The 21,672-nt window shown below is 35.2% G+C and overlaps 1 protein-coding gene across 1 annotated transcript in view; it reads left to right on the forward strand.

Moving 5' to 3' along the window:
* The window catches only part of LOC142339245 (T-complex protein 1 subunit theta-like), a 300,794-nt gene that overhangs the window by 268,399 nt on the left and 10,723 nt on the right, over nt 1-21,672 (forward strand). The window contains exons 2-9 of the mRNA XM_075389107.1: nt 7,504-7,596; nt 11,094-11,264; nt 12,043-12,174; nt 12,699-12,897; nt 13,441-13,643; nt 16,039-16,110; nt 20,261-20,460; nt 21,288-21,453. Coding sequence (XP_075245222.1) covers nt 7,537-7,596; nt 11,094-11,264; nt 12,043-12,174; nt 12,699-12,897; nt 13,441-13,643; nt 16,039-16,110; nt 20,261-20,460; nt 21,288-21,453 — 1,203 coding nt within the window. The 5' untranslated portion in view covers nt 7,504-7,536. The remainder of the gene's footprint in view (nt 1-7,503; nt 7,597-11,093; nt 11,265-12,042; nt 12,175-12,698; nt 12,898-13,440; nt 13,644-16,038; nt 16,111-20,260; nt 20,461-21,287; nt 21,454-21,672) is intronic.

Here is a 21,672-nt window from a genome sequence, read left to right on the forward strand (position 1 = left end):
CAGATCAAAACTTCATAGTCTGTATTGTGAAAATTGCAGTCACTAATCACTGTGTACACCAGGGATCATTTTTGGACCATTTTACGTAATCACAGAAGTTTCGATAAAATAACGGGTTTTCTCTTTTCGCTATATGGTTAGTTTTGTCCGCAGCGAGAAAGAACGCATTTATCTCTCAAATTGCTCAAACATTTTTGGTGCGTTGAGAAATATGCAAAATTTATAAACAATTCAAATTGAAATAGATTTTACGTCTCACGAAATAGTTGCTTAATTGTTCCGACCCTCTTGAGGGGGGAGGAACTATATACTCAAATGGGTTTTTATTATTTTGTTCAGACAATTTTGGCCGATCGATATATTCACCGTAGACAGTTGAGACTGGTATCATTGGAAAGCTTGACCAGCGTAGAATATGGAATTAAAAAGATTTTTTTTGATTTTCGTTTTTTGCAGGGAGTTATCGAGGTTTATACTTTTGCGAAAATAGAGTGAATTCCGTTGATTTTATTCACATTTTCCGGAATTTTCGACAATTTTCTACTACAATTTCGCCAATTTTGCTAAAATTTGTAAATTTTTTTAAAAGGTTCATTGATTTTATTGCAAAAGACAAAAAATTATTCTAGGCTATTTCTATTTTTTGTAAAAAAATTCTTGCTAAATGTTTCAAAATTCAGAGTTCTTCATCAAAAACAGCACGAAATAAGTTTCTTTAGTCCACTTTGATTAAATTTGCAGGAAGTTCACACCCAAATACCACCAACGCATTCTTTGTAGGCTCAAAAAGCTCAAAACGGAGCCATTTCTATTTCAACTTCAATTGGGAGTGCTCCGTAATTAAAACTTTGCCGTTTTTTGCTAACTTTACTCGTTGATTATCGAAAACGAGGCATTCAGTTTTTGATTTTTAAACTAACAAAATATCTATAACTATAACACTCGAAAAATTAAGTGTTCTTAATTGACGAACAGCATTAGCAGGGCCAGTTTTGGACCAATCGTGAACTGTTACAATCCAAAAATAATTCGGATTGTAATCAGTCGGTCTTTTTATGAAAAAGTTCGATCTTTATATTATTTAAATTTTAAAAAATTCAAATCAAACCTCACTATTCTTAGGTCCATTTGACTTCCTAATTAGCTCCAAATTTGTTTGACTAGTTTATTACTTGACAGCTTATGGTCGTTTTGACTTTTAAAAAAATTTGGTTTTTGAATAAATTAAGGCTTATTGAACTTTGCCTCCATTTGTCATTTAATTTGGTCAATTTATAGATTAGTGTCAGCAATCAAAGAATGCTTCCGCTTTCTACTGAATTTAAATTCAATCATTATTGCGGTTTTACGCCTTAAGTTATGGTTTTCTTGCTTTGATACTACTAGATTTAAAATTTTATTTTATTATGTGTTTGCCAATTTTTCACATTTTCTAAATTTGTCACATTATCACGCTATTGACAGTTCATACATCACATTATAGGCGTTCCAAATAGAACTTAATTGGTAGTATTATGATCCTTGAAGATGTAGATAATGGTTTTAACGGCTTCGACACTACGAATTTTTTATATTTTTACTTTGTCTTTTTGTCGTACAATAATACGGTTATGGTTATTTTCTGTTACAATAACACGTTTCATTTGTACTCGTGGAAGAATAGATGAGCAGATATTTGTATATTAGTAGATAACTGATGACTTTCATGACTCTGAAAACAATTGTTTTCCAAAAAAAAAACGTTTTAACTTCACAATTTTCGTTTTTTTCTGTTTGTTAACTAGTCTCGTTATTTACAGGCCAAATAAGACATTTCTGTTGTCAAGAGAAGGAGTCAAAAGGGATTGGTGTCACAAAATCTAAGGTTTTTAAAAATTTGTTATGACTTTACTGGCTTCGACACGGGTATCCACAAAAAAAAGTAAATTAATTTTTGATCTAAGTCGTTTTAGACGTTCTTTTTGTAGACGTAAGACATATTCTAGATAATTTCAGGTCTCAAGGGTTTCCCTTGGAAGACTAAATGAAAATAATTTCATTTTGTATTTAATGGCTTTGATCTCTTTGGAAACAATTTTTTTTTTCGAAAAAAATAGTATCACTTGATTTTGCCTTTTTCTTTTTTCTACTTGTTACCTAGTTTCATTAATTACAGGTCACATAATATTTTATCGGTGTTCGCCGAGGCTGCAATCAAACATATTTTGGGGGCCAAAGTATGGCTTTACGGCTTCGAAAGCGTTTTCTGGCAAGTTTTAACTGATTTTTTGTTTGTTCTATATTTGTTGTTATTTTGTAACCGCATTAAGAATTGAATACCGACAGTTTTCAATTCCCGTATATAGAAGCATTGGAAATTGTAAAGCTTTGGGACCTTTTACTTGATTTCAAATTGTTTTCATTACTTTGAAAATTATTGTTTTTTTAAAGAAAATGGTCTAATTTTTCAACTTGTTTTCAACTGTTTTAACAGCCTTTGTTCTTTATTGTCTAATTGTTACCAAGCCATGTTATTGACTGGTCCCATATCTTTTACAAGTTATTTTGGTTTGGTTTCAGCTTCATCTGACACTATTTTGACATTGATATTAAGTTTTGTTTTTAAAACGGACATAAAGTTTTGGATGTAATTAATGTTTGTTGTTGTTGTTGTTGTTGTTGTTGTTGTTTAATTTTGCTATTCGTCTTGACCCGGTTTCTTATTATTGGCATATCTCATCAATCTAATGCATCATTTTTTTTTACTCCACAGAGGTATTTGCTTTGGAGGCTATCTTTTGGTTCATATACAAATCTTTTTTTAAAATATTAATTGAATTTTTTGGTTTTTTTTTATCTGTTCCTCATTTGGTAGAGAATTATGCCAAAATTGTGGATGAGCGGGGTCGGAACCTTATGTGCGATCGCACAATACCGAGCCTGCTTGTTTCTATTTTTATTTTCAAATAAGGGATATGCTACGACACGACCTGAAGCGTTCTGTTGAAATCTATAAAATAAAATTTTTAATGGACCTGGTTTTTGATGCTATTGAAGATACTTTACAACGTTTTAGTCCTTACCCGTTCATCCAACCCGTTCAAACTCGAGTTCTTTCCAAAATCTTGATTATTTTTTGAATCCTATTTTTTAGTGGTTGATTTTTAAAAATTAGAGGTTTCAATTTGCCAAATGTTTCTTTTTCGTAGGAGGAACGATCGAACTAGAGGTCTTTCTTGATATAGACAAAAATACTGCCAGGTCAACTTCGTAAACGCATGATTACGAAGTTTCGTTGTGACCTAGTTTAAAACGTGTAAGAGGACGTCCATTGATATGTCCACTAAGCTTAAGGATCGATGCATTCAAACACTGCTTTTTCAGAAAAACAGTGAATTCAGTTACATCTAGTTCTTTAATCATTATTATCGATATATAATATCTCAAACTTATCCTTCTTTACCGTGTTGTAAATGGTCTCATTCTATTGACGAAGTTGTTGAAATGCCTCGATTGGAAGGGCTGGAACTTTTTTTACGAGAGCATAGATGTGCGAGCCTTCTCCATGGCTTCTACGACTTGTAATGTTGCTGATCAGCAAAAAATATTCATCAACAAATCGCCAAAAGGATATGGAAAGTATTCGATGATGAGTTCAACGCAAAGTTCTTGGCGCACGAACGCGTTGGACATGGTTGGATTGCTATGATGCTGTTTCAATGATCACTTTTTGCCTGTGCTGGCCGTGATTTGTGCGTTCGCGAATACCGCGGGTCCTGATTCGGTACTTGATATGAAATGGAATTCAATAATAATTGACATAGAACATCTTTGAACCAATATTTTCAGAGTGAATTGAACAGAAAGCATCTCAAGGGTTTGCTATTCGATCTATTTCAGCTTTTGTGCTGCTGCCACTTAACTACTAAACATGGCTATGTCAGTGCCTTTACCACCCGGCTTCGCCTCAATGCTCAAGGACGGTGCCAAGGTTAGTATCTGTAAATACTATGATTAGCATGATTTCTGCTCAGTTTGAGGCTCTTATGAGTAAATCTCGTTTAATTTTACCTTCTTTGAAGTATAGGTTCTCCAAATAGCGATGTTGAAAATTGCAGCAGACACAATTGGTCTTATCAGGAGGGATATTCGTTTTCTTAAGACTAGTGTATTCGTTGCACTATATTTTTCTTAGTATTTTTTGTTGCTTTTTGATGTGGGTAATCTACATTCTCATAAGTTTTTGCTGTTTTCATAAGATTGGAATTCTAAATCTGTTTTGATTTTAGTGGCCACTGGTTATGTAAAACTTTTAAACTAAATATGGAACTGTCCATTCAATTTACAGAATTGATAAGAGCTTTATATAAGTGAAAGCGAGCTCAATTGCCTTACAAGTGAGGAAAAAGATCGAAAAATTTTTAAAATTCAAATATTATTCAAAAAATAATGTGTATGAGAAAAAAAATCGCTTCACCACTCACAAAATACTTAATAACGAAGTCAAAGCAGCGCCAAATAGAATTAAACTAAACAAATTAAATTGTATATCAATAGAAAAACATGGGACTATTCCTTAATGGGACTCCGTGGCCATTAGACAAAAAAGATCAAAAACGGCGAAGTTAAAATTTTTTTTCAAAACAACTAATTTCCAATAATGAAAATCGTTTGATGTCAGTTGAGACCTTTATATGGCTTTATTGTCATTCATACCTCCATATGAAGACATTGAGATCTGTAGTTATCCAGAACATGTCGTACGTCTACAAAAACAAACGACGAATACAGAGGGAAACGAAAGTTCAAATATATTTTGCTGGAAAACTTTGTCGAAGCAGTAAAACCATAATGTTTTACCTGAAAAACAAGATATGATCAATTGTGTTTTCTTTGAACACTAATAATGTGATATACTGAGACATCTGAATAATGAGACTAGGTATGCAAGTAGACAAAAAGAACAAAATGGCGAAGTTAAAAATTAAATTTGTTTTTTCAAAAATATTTAATTCGTAGAAACACTGATATGCGAACTGTTATTAATGAGACTTTGTAACAAGCCGAAAACAATTAACAGAAATGGTAAAAATCAGCAGATCTGTATTAAAAAACATATGGTTTCAGTCTTGAAAAACTTTTTCATCTGAAATATTTAAATAGGTTCCTTCGTTCATCCTTGGGAAGAGGCCGCTAAGACTTGCAAAAATTAATTAGTGCGTAAAACTTGTTAATTAGTGCCTAAAACCGCGTAAAATCATTTTAAAATTTTAATCCATAAGAAAGACGATGCCACCTGCTTTGCTGAATTTAAGTTCCAAGTTGATCAAAAAAGATGGGAAATTAAAAATCTCAATAACTCATTGTTTATTTTGAAAACAATTGTTTTTAGAAGTGAAAACGAACATAAGCTTTCGATTTAAAGCCTAGAAAGGTTTCGTTGAAACTCCTGAGGAAGCCAAATAGATCTGTCATCAAAAAATCCTTGTATAGATTTGTTCTGTTATGTAGTTAACATCAAAGATTGCAAAAATGAAAAAAAAATTAAAAAGACAGCAACTGATTACAATACGAATTTTTTCTGGACCATAAAAACGAACGTTGTTAGCAAAGATTATAACAAAACTAGGCTTGCTAGTGCTGACCGTCCATTAGAAACACTTAATTTTTCTTATATTTTGGATATGAATCATTTGACAAACGAAAAGTCAATATATCAAAAATAATGGATGAATTTTAGATAATTATCGAGTTAAATTAGCAAAAATGGCAAAATTTTAATTCAAGATCACCCAAGAGACACAGAAATAAAACTAGCCCTCTCTGGAGTTAATGAAGATTTGGTTAGCAGATCTTAGGTGTGTTAATCGGCAAATTTTAACAAAGTGGACTAAAGAAGCACTATCGTTGACAATTTTAACATCTTTCTGGCCAAAAACTGCTGAAAACTAGGGAAGATGTGAACAAAAACAACGAAAATCAGTTCACAAATGTTCACAAAACTTCAAGCCTCGATCACTCCGTGGATAAACCGGAATTCAAAAAATCTTATTTTAATATATTTTTCGCTGGACGGGCTTTCTAATGATACCGTTTTCAACCCCTCTACAATGAATACATCGATTGACCGAAATTGACTGCACAATAAACCCATTTGAGTATTTAATTGCTCCCCCACTAAAGTGAGTCGGAGCAAGTAAACGGCGATTACTCAAATAACCGTTAAAAATTCCGGTTGAATCTCAAATGATGGTTTGATCTCTTTGTTATACGTTTTATGTGTGCGTACGTTTTGCTTCTTATTTGAATTTTTTTGGTTTTGTATATTTTACTCTTTGTGTATTGTTGTATACTTTTTTGGTTTGGTATACTGTTGTTGTTTACCCTTTACAAACAATAGGAGTCACTAAAAGATGAGAGCTGAGTAGTTGAAAAAAGTTCTGTCAATTTAAAATATCATTGTTCCAACCCCTCTTGAGGGAGGAGGAACTATATACTCTAATGGGTTTTTTTTGTTCAGTCAGTTTTGACCGATAGATATATTCATTGTAGAGAGTTGTGAATGGTATCATCAAAAAGCGCGTCCAGCGTAAAATGGAATTAAAAAGATTCTTCTGAGAAAGATTACTTCTGTAAAATAAATTTATTAAATTTTATGGAAATACTAGCTGTTATAAAAAAAATGTTACAACGTTTTAGTCCTTACCCGTTCATCCAATCCGTTCAAACTCGAGTTCTTTCCAAAATCTTGATTATATTTTGAATCCTATTTTTTAGTGGTTGATTTGTTTTAAAAATTAGAGGTTTCAATTGGCCAAATGTTTCTTTTTCGTAGGAGGAACGATCGAACTAGAGGTCTTTCTTGATATAGACAAAAATACTGCCAGGTCAACTTCGTAAACGCATGATTACGAAGTTTCGTTGTGACCTAGTTTAAAACGTATAAGAGGACGTCCATTGATATGTCCACTAAGCTTAAGGATCGATGCATTCAAACACTGCTTTTTCAGAAAAACAGTGAATTCAGTTACATCTAGTTCTTTAATCATTATTATCGATATATAATATCTCAAACTTATCCTTCTTTACCGTGTTGTAAATGGTCTCATTCTATTGACGAAGTTGTTGAAATGCCTCGATTGGAAGGGCTGGAACTTTTTTTACGAGAGCATAGATGTGCGAGCCTTCTCCATGGCTTCTACGACTTGTAATGTTGCTGATCAGCAAAAAATATTCATCAACAAATCGCCAAAAGGATATGGAAAGTATTCGATGATGAGCTCAACGCAAAGTTCTTGGCGCACGAACGCGTTGGACATTGTTGGATTGCTATGATGCTGTTTCAATGATCACTTTTTGCCTGTGCTGGCCGTGATTTGTGCGTTCGCGAATACCGCGGGTCCTGATTCGGTACTTGATATGAAATGGAATTCAATAATAATTGACATAGAACATCTTTGAACCAATATTTTCAGAGTGAATTGAACAGAAAGCATCTCAAGGGTTTGCTATTCGATCTATTTCAGATTTTGTGCTGCTGCCACTGAACTACTAAACATGGCTATGTCAGTGCCTTTACCACCCGGCTTCGCCTCAATGCTCAAAGACGGTGCCAAGGTTAGTATCTGTAAATACTATGATTAGCATGATTGCTGCTCAGTTTGAGGCTCTTATGAGTAAATCTGGTTTAATTTTACCTTCTTTGAAGTATAGGTTCTCCAACTAGCGATGTTGAAAATTGCAGCAGACACAATGGGTCTTATCAGGAGGGATATTTGTTTTCTTAAGACTAGTGTATTCGTTGCACTATAATTTTCTTAGTATTTTTTATTGCTTTTTGATGTGGGTAATCTACATTCTCATAAGTTTTCTAAAGTGAGTCGGAGCAAATAAACGGCGATTACTCAAATAACCGTGAAAAATTCCGGTTGAATCTCAAATGATGGTTTGATCTCTTTGTTATACGTTTTATGTGTGCGTACGTTTTGCTTATTATTTGATTTTTTTTCGTTTTGTATATTTTACTCTTTGTGTATTGTTATATACTTTTTTGGTTTGGTATACTGTTGTTGTTTACCCTTTACAAACAATAGGAGTCACTAAAAGATAAGAGCTGAGTAGTTGAAAAAAGTTCTGTCAATTTAAAATATCATTGTTCCAACCCCTCTTGAGGGAGGAGGAACTATATACTCTAATGGTTTTTTTTTGTTCAGTCAGTTTTGACCGATAGATATATTCATTGTAGAGAGTTGTGAATGGTATCATCAAAAAGCGCGTCCAGCGTAAAATGGAATTAAAAAGTTTCTTCTGTGAAAGATTACTTCTGTAAAATAAATTTATTAAGTTTTATGGAAATACTAGCTGTTATAAAAAAAATGTCTCAAAAAGAACTTTGATTCTTTCGTGTTATATAATCAGACAGATATTTTCATCAGCATTTTGTTAATTTTACCGAATTTCCTTTTAGTCTGTTTCTACTCAATAATTGTTCCGACCCCTCTTGAAGGGGGAGGAACTATACACTCAACTGGTTTTTTTTGTTCAGACAATTTTGACCGATCGATATATTAATCGAGAGAGTTGTGAGTGGTATCATTGATCACCCGTCTAGCGTAGAATATGGAATCAAAAAGATTTTTTTGAATTTTGTTTTGTAGAGCGAGTTATCGTGGTTCAATTTTTGTGTATATTAGACCGATTTGCGTTTTTTTATTCAATTTTTCCGGAATTTTTTTTTAGAAGTTCGTCAATTTTGCTAACGTACGCAAAAATTGTTAGCAATAGTACTGTTGATTTTATGTTTATAGACAAAAAAGTATTGTTGACTATTTTGATTTAATTTTTTGGCTAAAATTTTGGCAAAATTTAAATTCAGCCTTTTCCAGCAAAAATTGACCGAAATAAGCTTCTTTGGCCTACTTTGATTAAATTTGCCGGAAGTACTCAATCAATAGCAACTAACAACCACAAAGGAAGCTAGTCCTACTTTCATTTCCTTTGATAGTAGTCTCGAATTAAGATTCCGCCGTTTTTTGCTAACTTTACTCCATGATTATCAAAAACGCAGCATTTATTTTTGATCTTTTTTTAATTAATAAAATATCTGGATCTATAACATTTGAAACAATTGAGCGTTCGTAATGGACGAATAGCAAGGATTTTTTGGTGCAATATTGGACTGTTACAATCCATAAACATTTCGGATTGTAATCAGTCTGTCTTTTTAAAAAACAAAAATTCGGTCTTTTTCATGTTAATTTAAGAACAGAACAACTCAAATCAAAGCTCACTATTGATAAGTCCAACTGGCTTCCTAAGTTTTTCCAAAATAGCGTATCTAGTTTCTTTTTTGCTCGAAAGATTATGGTAGTTTTGACTTAAAAATGTTTTTTTAGTAATTGCTTATTGAACTTTGCAACCATTTTTTTTTAAGTTGGCCAACTTGTAGCTTAGTGTTGGTAAAGACAAAAAGCTTCTTCTTCTTCTTTTTATTGAATTGAATTTTTTTGTAGTTTTACGCGTTAAGATATGGCTTTCTGGCTCTGATACTAGTAGATTTAATTTTTTTAATTTTAGGCATTTGCCCATTTTTTACGTTTTTCTCGTTTTGTCTCGAAAAATTTCTTTGAATTGCTTACATTTGTCTTTGTCATTTTTACTTTGTATTTTTAGTCGTAAGATTTGTCCTGTATAATGGCAGCTCTCATTGGTTTTTTGTCGAAGGAGGCGCAAGATCTAATGTTTTTTGAAAGAATTGGTCATGAGTTTACCGGCTTCGACACGGTTTTTTTTGCAAAAATTGTAAACTAATTTTTGATATTTTGTCTAGTTGACGTTCTTTTTGTAGAACTAAGACTTTTTCTATATACTTACCTGTCTCAAGCGCTTCCTTTGGAATAAACCAATCTGTTTAACTATTTCATTTTGTAGCTGTGGTTTTAATGACTTCGAAAAAATTGTTTTTGAAAAAATACAAAAGTTTTACCTAATTTGGCCCTTTTCTTTTTTTTTATCTACTTGTTACCTGTTCTCTTTAATGCGAGGTCGCATATCACATTATTGGCGTTCAAGGAAGGCTCAATTGAACATATTGAGGGGCAAAATATGGATTTATGGCTTCGACAGCGTTTTCTCGCAAATTTTAATTGAATTTTTGTTTGTTGTCTCTATTTGCTGTTCTTTTTGTAACCGCATAAAAATTGAATATTGACCAGTCTTAATGTCCTCTTATAGAGGCGTATGTGAACAAAACATGTTGGATGTTTTCAATTGCTATCTGAATGTTTTTATTACTATGAAATTAATTGTTTTTAAAATTAGAAGCCAATTTTTTTTTAACTTTGCTGTTATTTTGTTCATTTTTGTCTAATTGTTACAGAGCTTTATTATGAAGTGGTCCCATATCTTTTCTAGTGCCGTTTGGTTTGTTTAGTTTCAGTTTTATCTGACGCTAGTTTGACCTTGTTAATAAGTTTTTTTAAATAATGACATAAAGGTTTGTATGTAATTAATGTCTCTTGATTTTGTTGTTCGTCTTGACTTGCATTCTTAATATTGGCTGATCTCATCAATATAATACGGCATTTTTTTACTCCACTGAGTTAGTTGCTGGAAGTTTTCAATCTGTTCCTCCTCTGGTAGACATTTATGCCAAAAATGGGGGTCGGAACTTTATATGCAACGCACTTTACCGAGCCTTCTTTTTTCTACTTTAAAAGGAGCCTCTTGCTTATCTCAGAGGAACAGGTATTTCTCTGCCATTCTTTTCTCGCAACTGTAGCTAGTTGCAGAGCAGTGGAAAAGGATTGTCAAAAAAGTTGCAATATGCGGTAAATTATGAAACTGTTGAAATTGCAATGAGGGTTGATTAAAAATATTACAACACGGTTGTTATTGCCCTCTCGAATTTGTTTAGCAACTCGGCTTCGCCTTGGGGTTAATTTCTCGATGGCGGTAACAACCGTGTAGTAATAATATTCATAAACGATATGAATCGTTTTACTTGGTATTGAGACCGGACAGGCACGTGAATTTTCAGGTCTCGGGGACCACTTTTTAAAATATTTTTTTTTTAAAAATTGTGTACATTTTGGTCACTTCCGACGATGTTTTAGCACTATCAAGGTCTAGACGAAGCAGTGTATCGAAACATAGAAGCATGCAAGGAGCTGGCCAAGACTACCCGGAGTGCCTTTGGTCCCAATGGCATGAACAAAATTGTGATCAACCACATTGAGAAACTATTCGTAACAAGTGACACCGCCACCATCCTGTCCGAGCTAGAGGTAAACATGTTATTGCTTATCCACAAATGGGAATGACTTCACAAGAGATTGTGCGACTTTTTTCCGCCGCTTAATTGCGGTACTGGGTATTCATGATGTTCTAGAACCAAAAGTCAACTGAAGTTGGCTGTAAGACGACTGTCTTTTTAGAAAGCGTGGCCTTAATAAGCGTATCTCAAAATGATGACTTGGAATTCACTATTTATAGTTACGTAGAGCAATGTGCAGGCAGGTTTCTTTCACCACTTTTTTTTAGTTTGTTAGAACAAACGAATGCTTGTTTTTGGATTGATAATGGTTTGTACAGCTTAATAATAGGTTCGTTCTGCCTAAATAGCAATTTCTAGGGGTTGCATTTTATCAACTGTAGTTGGCCATGTTCCACCGGGCTACGGGAGGAGGAAACTTGCGAAGTCCTGCTTATTGTCTCGGATAGTCAGTTCATTGTTTTTCAGAACAAGGATTTTATTGGATCTTTTTGATTTTGTTAAATTGTTGTCTTTGAGTGAATTGGCATGGAGACAATTACCTTGGCATGGGGACAAAAGATAGAATCTAAATTTACAAGTGTGAACATTTACAAGTGATTGCAGGTTGTGGTTTAGAAATTTTAAAGAACCAATTTTAGTGTCTGATTGGTTAGTGTCGGCTTTCGTGATTGGAACTCTGCTTCACCTCCATTTGCTAAGATTACATAGAACACCCTCTTAAAAATGTTTATTCGTGGAACCTAGAATAGAAGATTTTTTCTGGGCCCTAATGTGATCTGCATATTCAGGTGCAACACCCGGCTGCCAAATTGTTGGTGCTGGCCTCCCAGCAGCAGGAGAAGGAGTGTGGAGATGGAACTAACCTGGTACTCATTCTAGCCGGAGCTCTCTTGGAGGAAGCAGAGGAACTACTCAGAATGGTGTGTGAGGATATCACTTTTAACTTGATCGACTTAGTTGACACTATTTGAGGGTCTTTCTCATTACATCTCTTCCCCACATTACTCTCCCCCACTTTGAAATAAGATTATATTGACGTTTGCGGTAAGGGTTGCTATACAATGTATGCCTTTACTAAGCTGGGGATGGTCTAATGCGAAAGATATTCCATTGTTTTAAGAAAGCAACGTCAAAGATTCAAAAATTTGAAGTTGTAAACCAGTCTCCGATAGGATGTTTTTAAAAAGATGCACAGATTGATTAAAACTCTCTACCTTTGACAGAACCTCAATTCTTCAAATGGAGATGATTTGCATCAGGGTTTTTTTTGAAGTGATGAAGCAAGTATCTGCATGTAATCAATTCAGTTAAAACAAGCCTAACCGAAACGAACTTCAGTTCTGCCAAAACGAGCACGAAGTTAGCCATTATGTGGAAGATAGGAAGCAAGGAATCGGTGGAAAATTTTGAATGGCAAACTAGTAATTAAAAGTTGCACATTTAGGGTCTGTCACCCACAGAAGTGATAGAGGGTTACGAGAAAGCCATGGACAAGGCACTCGAGTACCTGGGTGAGCTGAAAGGCAACCCAGTGCAGAATCTGAGAGACGAGACAGAAGTGGCGAGAGCAGTAAATACCTCAGTGTGCAGTAAACAGTATGGATACGAAGACTTCCTGTCCGAACTCATTGCCAAAGCATGCAGTTAGTACTTATACCCTTAATGGTACCATCCCTGTTCTGCTGATGTTTTAAGTAAAATTTGATGAAGTTTGATGCAGTTATTGTATTCGCGCTTGTCTTTTTTATGTTTGACCGTTTTTGACTTCTCGCTTGACTTCTACGTCTTTAACCTGTTGGAGTTGTGTAATCTATAGTGCACTCTCTCATTCATAATTTTAAGCAGCCTGACTGAATTGGCGGCAGTTTAACTAGATAAAGTCAATTGAAAAGACAGCCTTTATATGTTTCATTTTTTTCACATTCACAATAGTGATCTATGAGAACTTCTAACAAAGTTATTTGAGGTCCCTCTGTGAACAACGCAACACATTATTTGAAGCCTCCGAATAGAATTAAAGGCTCCTACCCCAGAAACAGTTCAAGGAGTCTAAAATTGTACCCCGAAAGTGTATATACTTGGACACATCAGTAGGCTCACCAAAAATGACTATAGTTTACTCTCTGATGTTAAATTGGTTAAAATTATTTAATACCAACATAATTTGACTAGATGCCTTGTTTCAGTTTCCTCCTTGCCGGCAGACAAGATGCACTTCAATGTTGATCACGTGCGTATCTGCAAGATCCTGGGTTCTTCCCTTCTCTCTTCTGAAGTGTGTAAGGGCATGGTTTTCAAGAGAGAGACTGAGACCACGAGAGACGAGGCTGTTAATGCCAAGGTGGCTGTCTACTCTTGTCCAATCGAGTTACTCAGCACTGAAACAAAGGTAGAATCTTTCCCAGAATAATATTCTCAACTTCTTTAGTGACAATTCCTAATCACTACATCAGTACAATTCATTGCTATATGGGAATAATACAGCTTAGAAAAAAGTTCAATTGAGCATCACTTTTAAGACAATGAATATGAATAGTCATATGCAGGAGTTAATTTGAGAGCAGTTTTATAGAAATAACGCGTAAGACTATTCAAGAAATCAAAGCATGGTTGATTCATTTTTATCCTAGTGGTTTAGGCCTTATTTCTTTTTTTGGTGTTTTGATTGAGATTGCAGTCTACAGAGCTCTAGCAGCTATTTTTGAGCAATCTGTCAGCTACCTTATTGGATTTTTTTTCGTTTGAAAATCTTGAATGGTTCCTTGTCGAAAACGATTTTAGAGACTCTTTCCATTAATTTGTATTACTTAGCTTAAAATTTTTAATGGGCCTATTTACAAAAACTACTTTACTTGAAAACGAAGTTTCAAGAAAGCTCCTATTTACCAAGTGAAGTTTTGTATCTTTCAAATTGTCGGCTTAATAGAGATGAGATGTTTGAAGAATCACTGTTTTTGCATGAGATTTCGAGACAAAATTTGTTTTTGTTCTCAAACGAGGTTTGGAGTAATTATTTTAATCTTGTCCGTCTTTTGTTTTCATGTGATTTATGGTGCTACTGGCGTTTTGTCTTATAGTTTTTTTAGATCATTTGACTTCTTTTTTTCAAAAATGGGATAACAAGGAAAGTGCCATGGCATTAAATCCTTGAGCAGTTGTTTTAGAGCTTAACTAGTCTCTAAGTGTACAATTAACCAAAACTGCTGAGAAATAAAAATAGCAGTTTTTGCCAATTAAATCCATTCCACTGCTAAACCTGCACCGCATGGTCGCCCCCATTAATACCAACCCGCTCCCAAACCCCCAGCTCAATAAATCTCCCCATTTTTCTACTGTTTACCTTTCTCATTTAAGCTTTAGCTAGCCACCCTAAGCTACAGCTAGCTACTGACCAAGTCAACCGCCCGCCAATCCTTGGAGAGCATTTCGTCCAAAGTTAATTGGTCGTGTTCAATAGATTTCAGTTTCGAGAAGTTAAAAATGTTGAGACTGTTTTTGGTCTTTTTAGCATTTCTTCCATAACCAGCACACTGTTTTAGATTTACACCCAAAAGTCTTGGATTTTCGTTATTCTTTGTGCTCCGTTGAGCTGCAAATAATTAGCGATTAGCTTAAAGTATGATGTCAAATATTCAATAGTTTAATCAAGGTAGAGAGAGATCTCTGTTTCTTTGATCTTGCAAAAAGGCAACCAATTTAAAACTTCGATCGCACTTTTCAAGGTGATATAGGGGACAGACATCTAAAAAGGTGTACTTCCTCAGCTCTTGACCGTCCAATACTGATGAAAAAATTGAAACAGTTAAAACTATCGAAATTTTGTATTGGCTGTTCTTAACAAGTAGTTTGCGCAAAGAGTTGTCCATTTGAGAATCTCTGCAAGTTTTCGAAAAAAAATCATTCCAATTTTTTGACGTTCTTGATGGACGTTTTGTTGCATATAGTGTGTTGTCACCATTCGACTTGCACCTTGCAAACTTTACGATTAGCTTTTGTTTGAATGTTACTATAGATATAGATGCAATAGGCCGCAAAATTTTTAATGAATGCAGCTCAAGAATTCTCTTCTCTAACAGCATGATTTTCTTCACATAAGTTCTGCATTTAAAATTGATTAGATTTTGTTGAGAAACAATGTCATGCCAATAAAGTCAGCATAAATCATATCAATTATATTAACAATTATAAACTTTTTCCTGTGGTGCTTGTTATAAATGAAAAGAAATTTTATTTTCCATCAATAAACTCGAAATATTTTTTTTTTGCAAGTCAGATAATTTGATGACTGCTCAACATTTTTGAATTTTAGCAGCCAAGGTCACTTTCAGATCGAAAATTGTTTTACAGCTCTTGTCTTTTGAAAGCAGGCCCTGACAGCCATTTTTGAATCAAGCAGACTACTAAACTTGCTGTTGTATTAGGAGTTATGTTTATTTGGGGATATTATGAGAATAAGTTTAAGTTTTCAAATTTCATCAATTGCTTATAACCCGACGGACTGGAACATCATATGCTAACGCTCATCAACAATTCTAGTTGTTAATTCCATTATCATTTCTGGATTGCATGTTGCGATAAAAGACAAGATTATTGCAAGTGCATGTGTACCTTTTTTTGCAGTTAAATTTTTCCCTTTTTCTGCATCGTTTTATTGAACACAATTGAATCCTATTTTGAAACTGAAAATTTTCAACCATCTTGCCTAATAAATAATAGAACCGTCTCTCTGAAGTGTGTAAAGGGTGCTGTCTGAAATATAAATGACGCACTTTTGTGTGTTGTAGGGAACAGTTCTGATCAACAATGCTGAAGAGTTGAAGTCTTTCTCAAAAGGAGAGGAGAATGCAATTGAACAGGTCAGTGAGTTTTCTCTTATGAGACAATTGTCTCTGTATGATAGAATTAAATGATGACAAAATGTAACCTCAAGACATCCTACTTTACAAATGGTTTCCGTAAGAATTGCCAATTGATGATTGGACAAAATATTTTAACATCAATGCGAACACTGTGGCTCTATGATGAAACAGAAAATGGTAGCATAAAAATAATTCAGAAATGTAAAGGATTGGCGGTCTAGACGGTTTGTTTCGTGGCTTCTTGTAATACGGCTATACACCAGGTACCTTTTGCTCCATGCTGCCTGAAAAAGTGCCCCTAAATTAAATTAGGGGGATGGGATATTAGACTAAAACTCGATTAGGCGAACAGAATTTCTATAGCCATTATGCATAAATCCTGAAATTTGTTTTGTGGAAATTAGGCCAAAACGAATTAAAACACTTTAAGAGGTACGTCAAAATGCACTCGATGCTATAAAGTTGTTAGGTTTCCCTAACTGTCGTTTAACAGATGGTTAATCACATGCAAAAAAATCAACGTATTTTTCGTTATGGTTTTGCATCTTTTACTCTGCTCAGTGTGATCACGGCAAGTTAAAAAAGGAACAGGGGAACAAAAATGTTTAAAATTAATTATCATTAAACTTTATATGAATAGTTTAAAACTACTGATTCAAAACCGGCATGGAAAATCCGGGGAGTTGGATTTAAACAAATTATTAAAAGTTCCCAGAATTCGGAATCTCTGGTCAAGTTTTTATTGTTTTTGAAAGACAGTTTTATGAAGTCAACTGTTATAGTCGCTTGACCTGATTTTTTTACCAAGGGGATATTGCAGTACTTCTTTTACGTGTTTTTAATTGCTCTCAAACAAAGTTTATAGCAATTATATTAGTCCTGTGGTCTTTCTTTTTATGCGATTTTTCGCTTGACCAATTTCCTGCTTGACCACTTTTTCGTCTGACCCATTTGACGTTTTGTCCTCAAAAACAGGTAGCGCTCAGAGGGCATTAGGTTCTCTTAGAGCCGTTCAGATCCGTAGTCTCCAAGTATGCGATTCACAGAAACTGTTTTGGAGACTTATACTTATGGTGTGAAGGGTAGTTCTTAGAAGATGATCCCCACCCCTCCCCAGCCTGCCCCTCACAGCCCCCAATCCCCTCCCCTGCACATTGTTCAGGCCGGAAGAGCCCAGTGCAGCCAAAGATCTCCCTCCCACGGTTGCCCCCACTGTTGCAACCCACCACCCGATGCGCTCACCTCACGCCCCTTCAATTAAGCAAAAGCTAGCTTCACTAACCAGTGTCCAAGAATGCGATTCACAAAAACTGTTTTGGAGGCGTATACTCATAGTGTGAAGGGCGGTTCTTAGAGTTTGACCCTCCCCAACTCCCCCCACCCTTGCACAGCGTTCAGGCCGTAAGGTTATGGCCACGTTCAGCCCAACCACCCCACCGTTGCCCCCGGTACACCTACCCACCCCCCGCTGTGCTCACCTGACGACCCTTCAATTAAGCTAGTCTGTAGTTCGCTATTGACGGAGCCAGCCGGTTGTTTGAGAGTAATTCGACCGATCTTAGTCTTTTTTATGTTACTTCTTTTTCGCCTAATTTCCTGAAATCCTAAGTTCAAAATTTTCGCCCAATATCCTACGCTCCTATTAAAGTGTAGTATGTTCACACAAGATATGGATTTAGCATTACGAGTTAACGTTTAGACCGAATTATGTGTATAAAACATTGCTATACCTTCTCGGGGAAATTAGGATGCTAAAAATGAGTTGGTAATCGGTCAAAGTATAATGATTTTTTTTATTGAAATGAAGTTATTAATAGCCGCCTCAGCTTCTCGGCCGGCTATTATAGCGCTTCTAATTTTTTTACAATTGAAAAAACTTGAATTGTATTGGGGCGCTATGTTAAGATCTGTTCAAACATTTTCATGTTTTTTGAAGTCAAATTGGAGTAGTGATTTTAGTCACGCCGAAACAGGAAGATGAGCGTAAAAGCGGAGTGGTTTTTTGGCGTGAACTTTTTACATTCCAATTTTAAAGTATAGAGAACGGTTTTGGAACAAAAATTCCCTTTCTTGTTAGTGGTTTTTGTTCGCATGCGGCAATTTCACGAGGATTTTTAATGTTCTTTAGATTTGTTAGATCGGATTTTTTTTCTAAATGGTTTTCCCCATCCATTCATAGTTCACTCTAGGCCTAGTTTTTTTGTTTAAACGATTTTTTTTCTCGATAGTGGTTTTTTGTTCAATTGCGGCATTTTGACATTGATTTTCTGTTTCTTTTGTCTGATTTTTGTAGAAATGTTTTCCCAATTCACTCATAGTTCGTTCTAGATCTTGTTTTTGTTGAGTCAATGAAATTTCTTTGAATTGTACGTCAGGACTTGTCCTGCTATGTTTTTACTTCGTCGAATAAAATTTTCTATTTGCTTTACCTTAGTTCACAGCTTGTTCAACATTTTGCGTGAAATCTTTTTGACTTCTATAGGCTAGTTTCACTCTGCTCTCATTCTGCTAAAAGTGTTTGTAGAGAGCAGTTGCTCAGTAAAGCAATTCAAAATGAAAAGAGTCAGTATCAATATAACGAAATCAGAAATAGAGACGGGATAAACCCATAAAGCACAATTTTAGATGCTCGTTACTTCTCAAACTTTTTACCTCATACTTTTTTAAGTTACCATCTCTAATGCTTATTGGTATTGATGCATTATACTGCGTGGTCCCTGTGTGGTCTCACTACGAAACAGGAGCATGTTCGCCTCCAAAAGACATGAAAATATTTTGCAATTTAAAATTGTTTTTGTACAAAAATCATTTTTTTTTACAGTTTTTTTCTCTTCTTTGATCCCAATCTTGGTTATTAGAATCAACGGCGGCTATTTTTCGGCAATCTGCCGCGCATGTTTAACATTTGCGCAATAGCATCGAGAATTTTTTTTAACAGTATACTACTTAACTCTTTCTGCGCAGTTGCTGCGCAAAATCATTAGCTCAACAGGCCTATGTTCTATACCGCCTGTTTTTTTGTCACTACCCCCTTTCTTCACACTGCTCTCGAGTAACATAACTTTTTTGCTGGCTATGATAAATTCTGCTACCGAAAACTGTACGCAGTGCCACCATTGCCAACAAGATCTGCTAGACTGGTCGACATCAAGCTATGGCTATGAGATAGACGTGTAAGATAGGGGTAAGAGAGATCTCGTACCCACTTAGGCCGCATCATGGATAGTGGGTTGAACCTTCGATCTTTGGCGTGTGGATGCACTATTTCTTCATCGGCTATTCAGCCAGTTGTGTATCTTGAACAAAACTTGGCAAATCGAGCAGCCAAGTTGATAACCTTTTTACTGCATGTTTGGACGCATATCTGAGCTTGCACCTTTTCTCTTACCAGTAAACAAAAATGATTAATGGCTCCAGTGGTTAGTAAAAAGGGCTGTCAACAAATTTCAAGCCTGTAGTGATATGACTTGGATACCTTTAGACAAGCAGTATTTTTAATAGCTCTCGAAGTTGGAAACAATTAATAATTGCTCTTAAACGAAGTTAGAAACAATTATTGTAAACGTGTCTTCTAATGCAAAATTTTTGCTTTGCGTTTTAACTTTTCGAGTGCCTTCTACGCCCTTAACTTTTTGCCTGATGTAATATCTCGCTCATTCACAATTTTAAGCAGCTGAACTCAATTGGCGGCAGTTTTTTTAAAGTCTAATGGAAAGTTCAGCGAACTTCAGTTTTTGTAGCAAGTTATCAAGAATTTAAAGTCAACTTTTCAAGTGCTACGAGCAAACTTTCCACTAGCTTCAACTTTTCCGAAAATGTTATATGGTTATGGTCTACCGAAATATTTATAAAAGCTGAAAGCTTTTTAGGATTTATAAAATCTTTTTTTTTCCTGAATCTGAATTTTTTAGTCAAGTTTTTAGCAAATTTTTTTTGGATTTTATAGCCGCTGTCGTTAGAGCAACGTGTCGTTATACTATTGTGTAGTTGAGAAGTTATTTTGCGGTTTTCGGAGCAGGTTATTTCGGAAAGTGACAAAACCTTCTAAAATCAACGCTGAAGTCTCGTGTTTTGCGCCTAGAGTTATGCCAGCTCGACTGCTATAGTAAAATTAAGTAATCTTATTTCAATGCCTTTTTATTCATAGCGCATCAAGGACATTGTTGACTCGGGTGTGGAAGTAGTGGTGGCAGGTGGGAAAGTGCACGAATTAGCCCTTCATTACCTCAACTTGAATAACATTCTGGTGGTGAGAGTGCCCTCCAAGTTTGACCTGCGTCGAGTGGCCAGAGTGACCAAGTCTACCATCCTCACCCAACTTGTCAGACCTTCTCCTGAGGATATAGGGTAATGATCACAAACTGTTTGCTGGCATTGTCTTCAAAATTTTGGCCTACTTCTGTTAACACGATTTATATCACCCCGCATATATATCAGCATAATTTTTCACCCCGAAAGCCTATGTATCATACCCTATGTATCATCCCCAAACCCTCTGTATCTTTGTTTTTGGCTGCTCATCCCAAAACTCTTGCCCAAATTTTACGTAGCCTTTATTTTGATTTTAAATATTAATTCTACGAATTATATAGCGAATTAAAATTGGGGTAAAATGAAATAGGGTCTTTCAGTCCTGTTATGTGTTGAGACATATCCAAATATTCTACCAAATAGTTGTGGAAATTCAATCTATAACCATGTGGAGTATGGACAAGTCATTGATTGCGTTGACAAGTTCGACAGTGCTGGCTTATCGAATTTGAAAGTTGGTTTTGCAGAATAAATGATTCATGTAAAGAGAGCTATCGATTTCAATCATCTCCAGACAAACAAGTTCTAACCATGACTTTTGTTGATCAACTTTATTAAAATACTCCCAGGTATTTGTTCAAAGGGTTTTTATTAAGTTGCTCCGGAATTAATGCCTTGTTCACTATGCGGACAATGTTGCCAGAACAGAATACGCTATGTTTAAAATACAGTATTTTACCCTTTGGTTAAAATGGTCAGAAACACTATGCTTAAGTTACCATTTATGTAACAAAGTATATTGACCAAGTTTTATATGGAAAAGCAGTTCATTTGACCATGTCGCGCTAACTTGTAATCGAATCATAGACGGAATTTGCAGTTTTTAATAACATTTTACGTAGAGTAAGTGTGTTGTGTTTTAGTTTCATCAACAGCTGCTATCTAACGGAGATAGGAGAGACAAACTGTGTGGTGATGAAACAGACAGACGAGGACAGCAAGATTGCCACCATCATCATCCGGGGATCCACAGACAGTCTCATGGACGATGTGGAAAGAGCCATCGATGACGGTGTCAACACATTCAAGGTCATTCAGTTATTCACACAAAATACAAACAGTGCATACATTATTCAACTTTTTGGGATCTATTCTGTCTCCCCCCAGCAGTTTAGTGGGTATATAATTTTTACGCCCCAGGCGCAAAGTGATATATAATAACACATAATTTTTAATTGGGGGCATAAACTAACAACGACTCCGTTTGTGCCCCCCAGTAAGTTATGCGCCCCCAGGTACCGAGCACGT

This window comes from Convolutriloba macropyga, chromosome 5 (genome assembly GCF_964194025.1).
Source record: "Convolutriloba macropyga chromosome 5, txConMacr16.3, whole genome shotgun sequence".
NCBI lineage: Eukaryota > Metazoa > Xenacoelomorpha > Acoela > Convolutidae > Convolutriloba > Convolutriloba macropyga.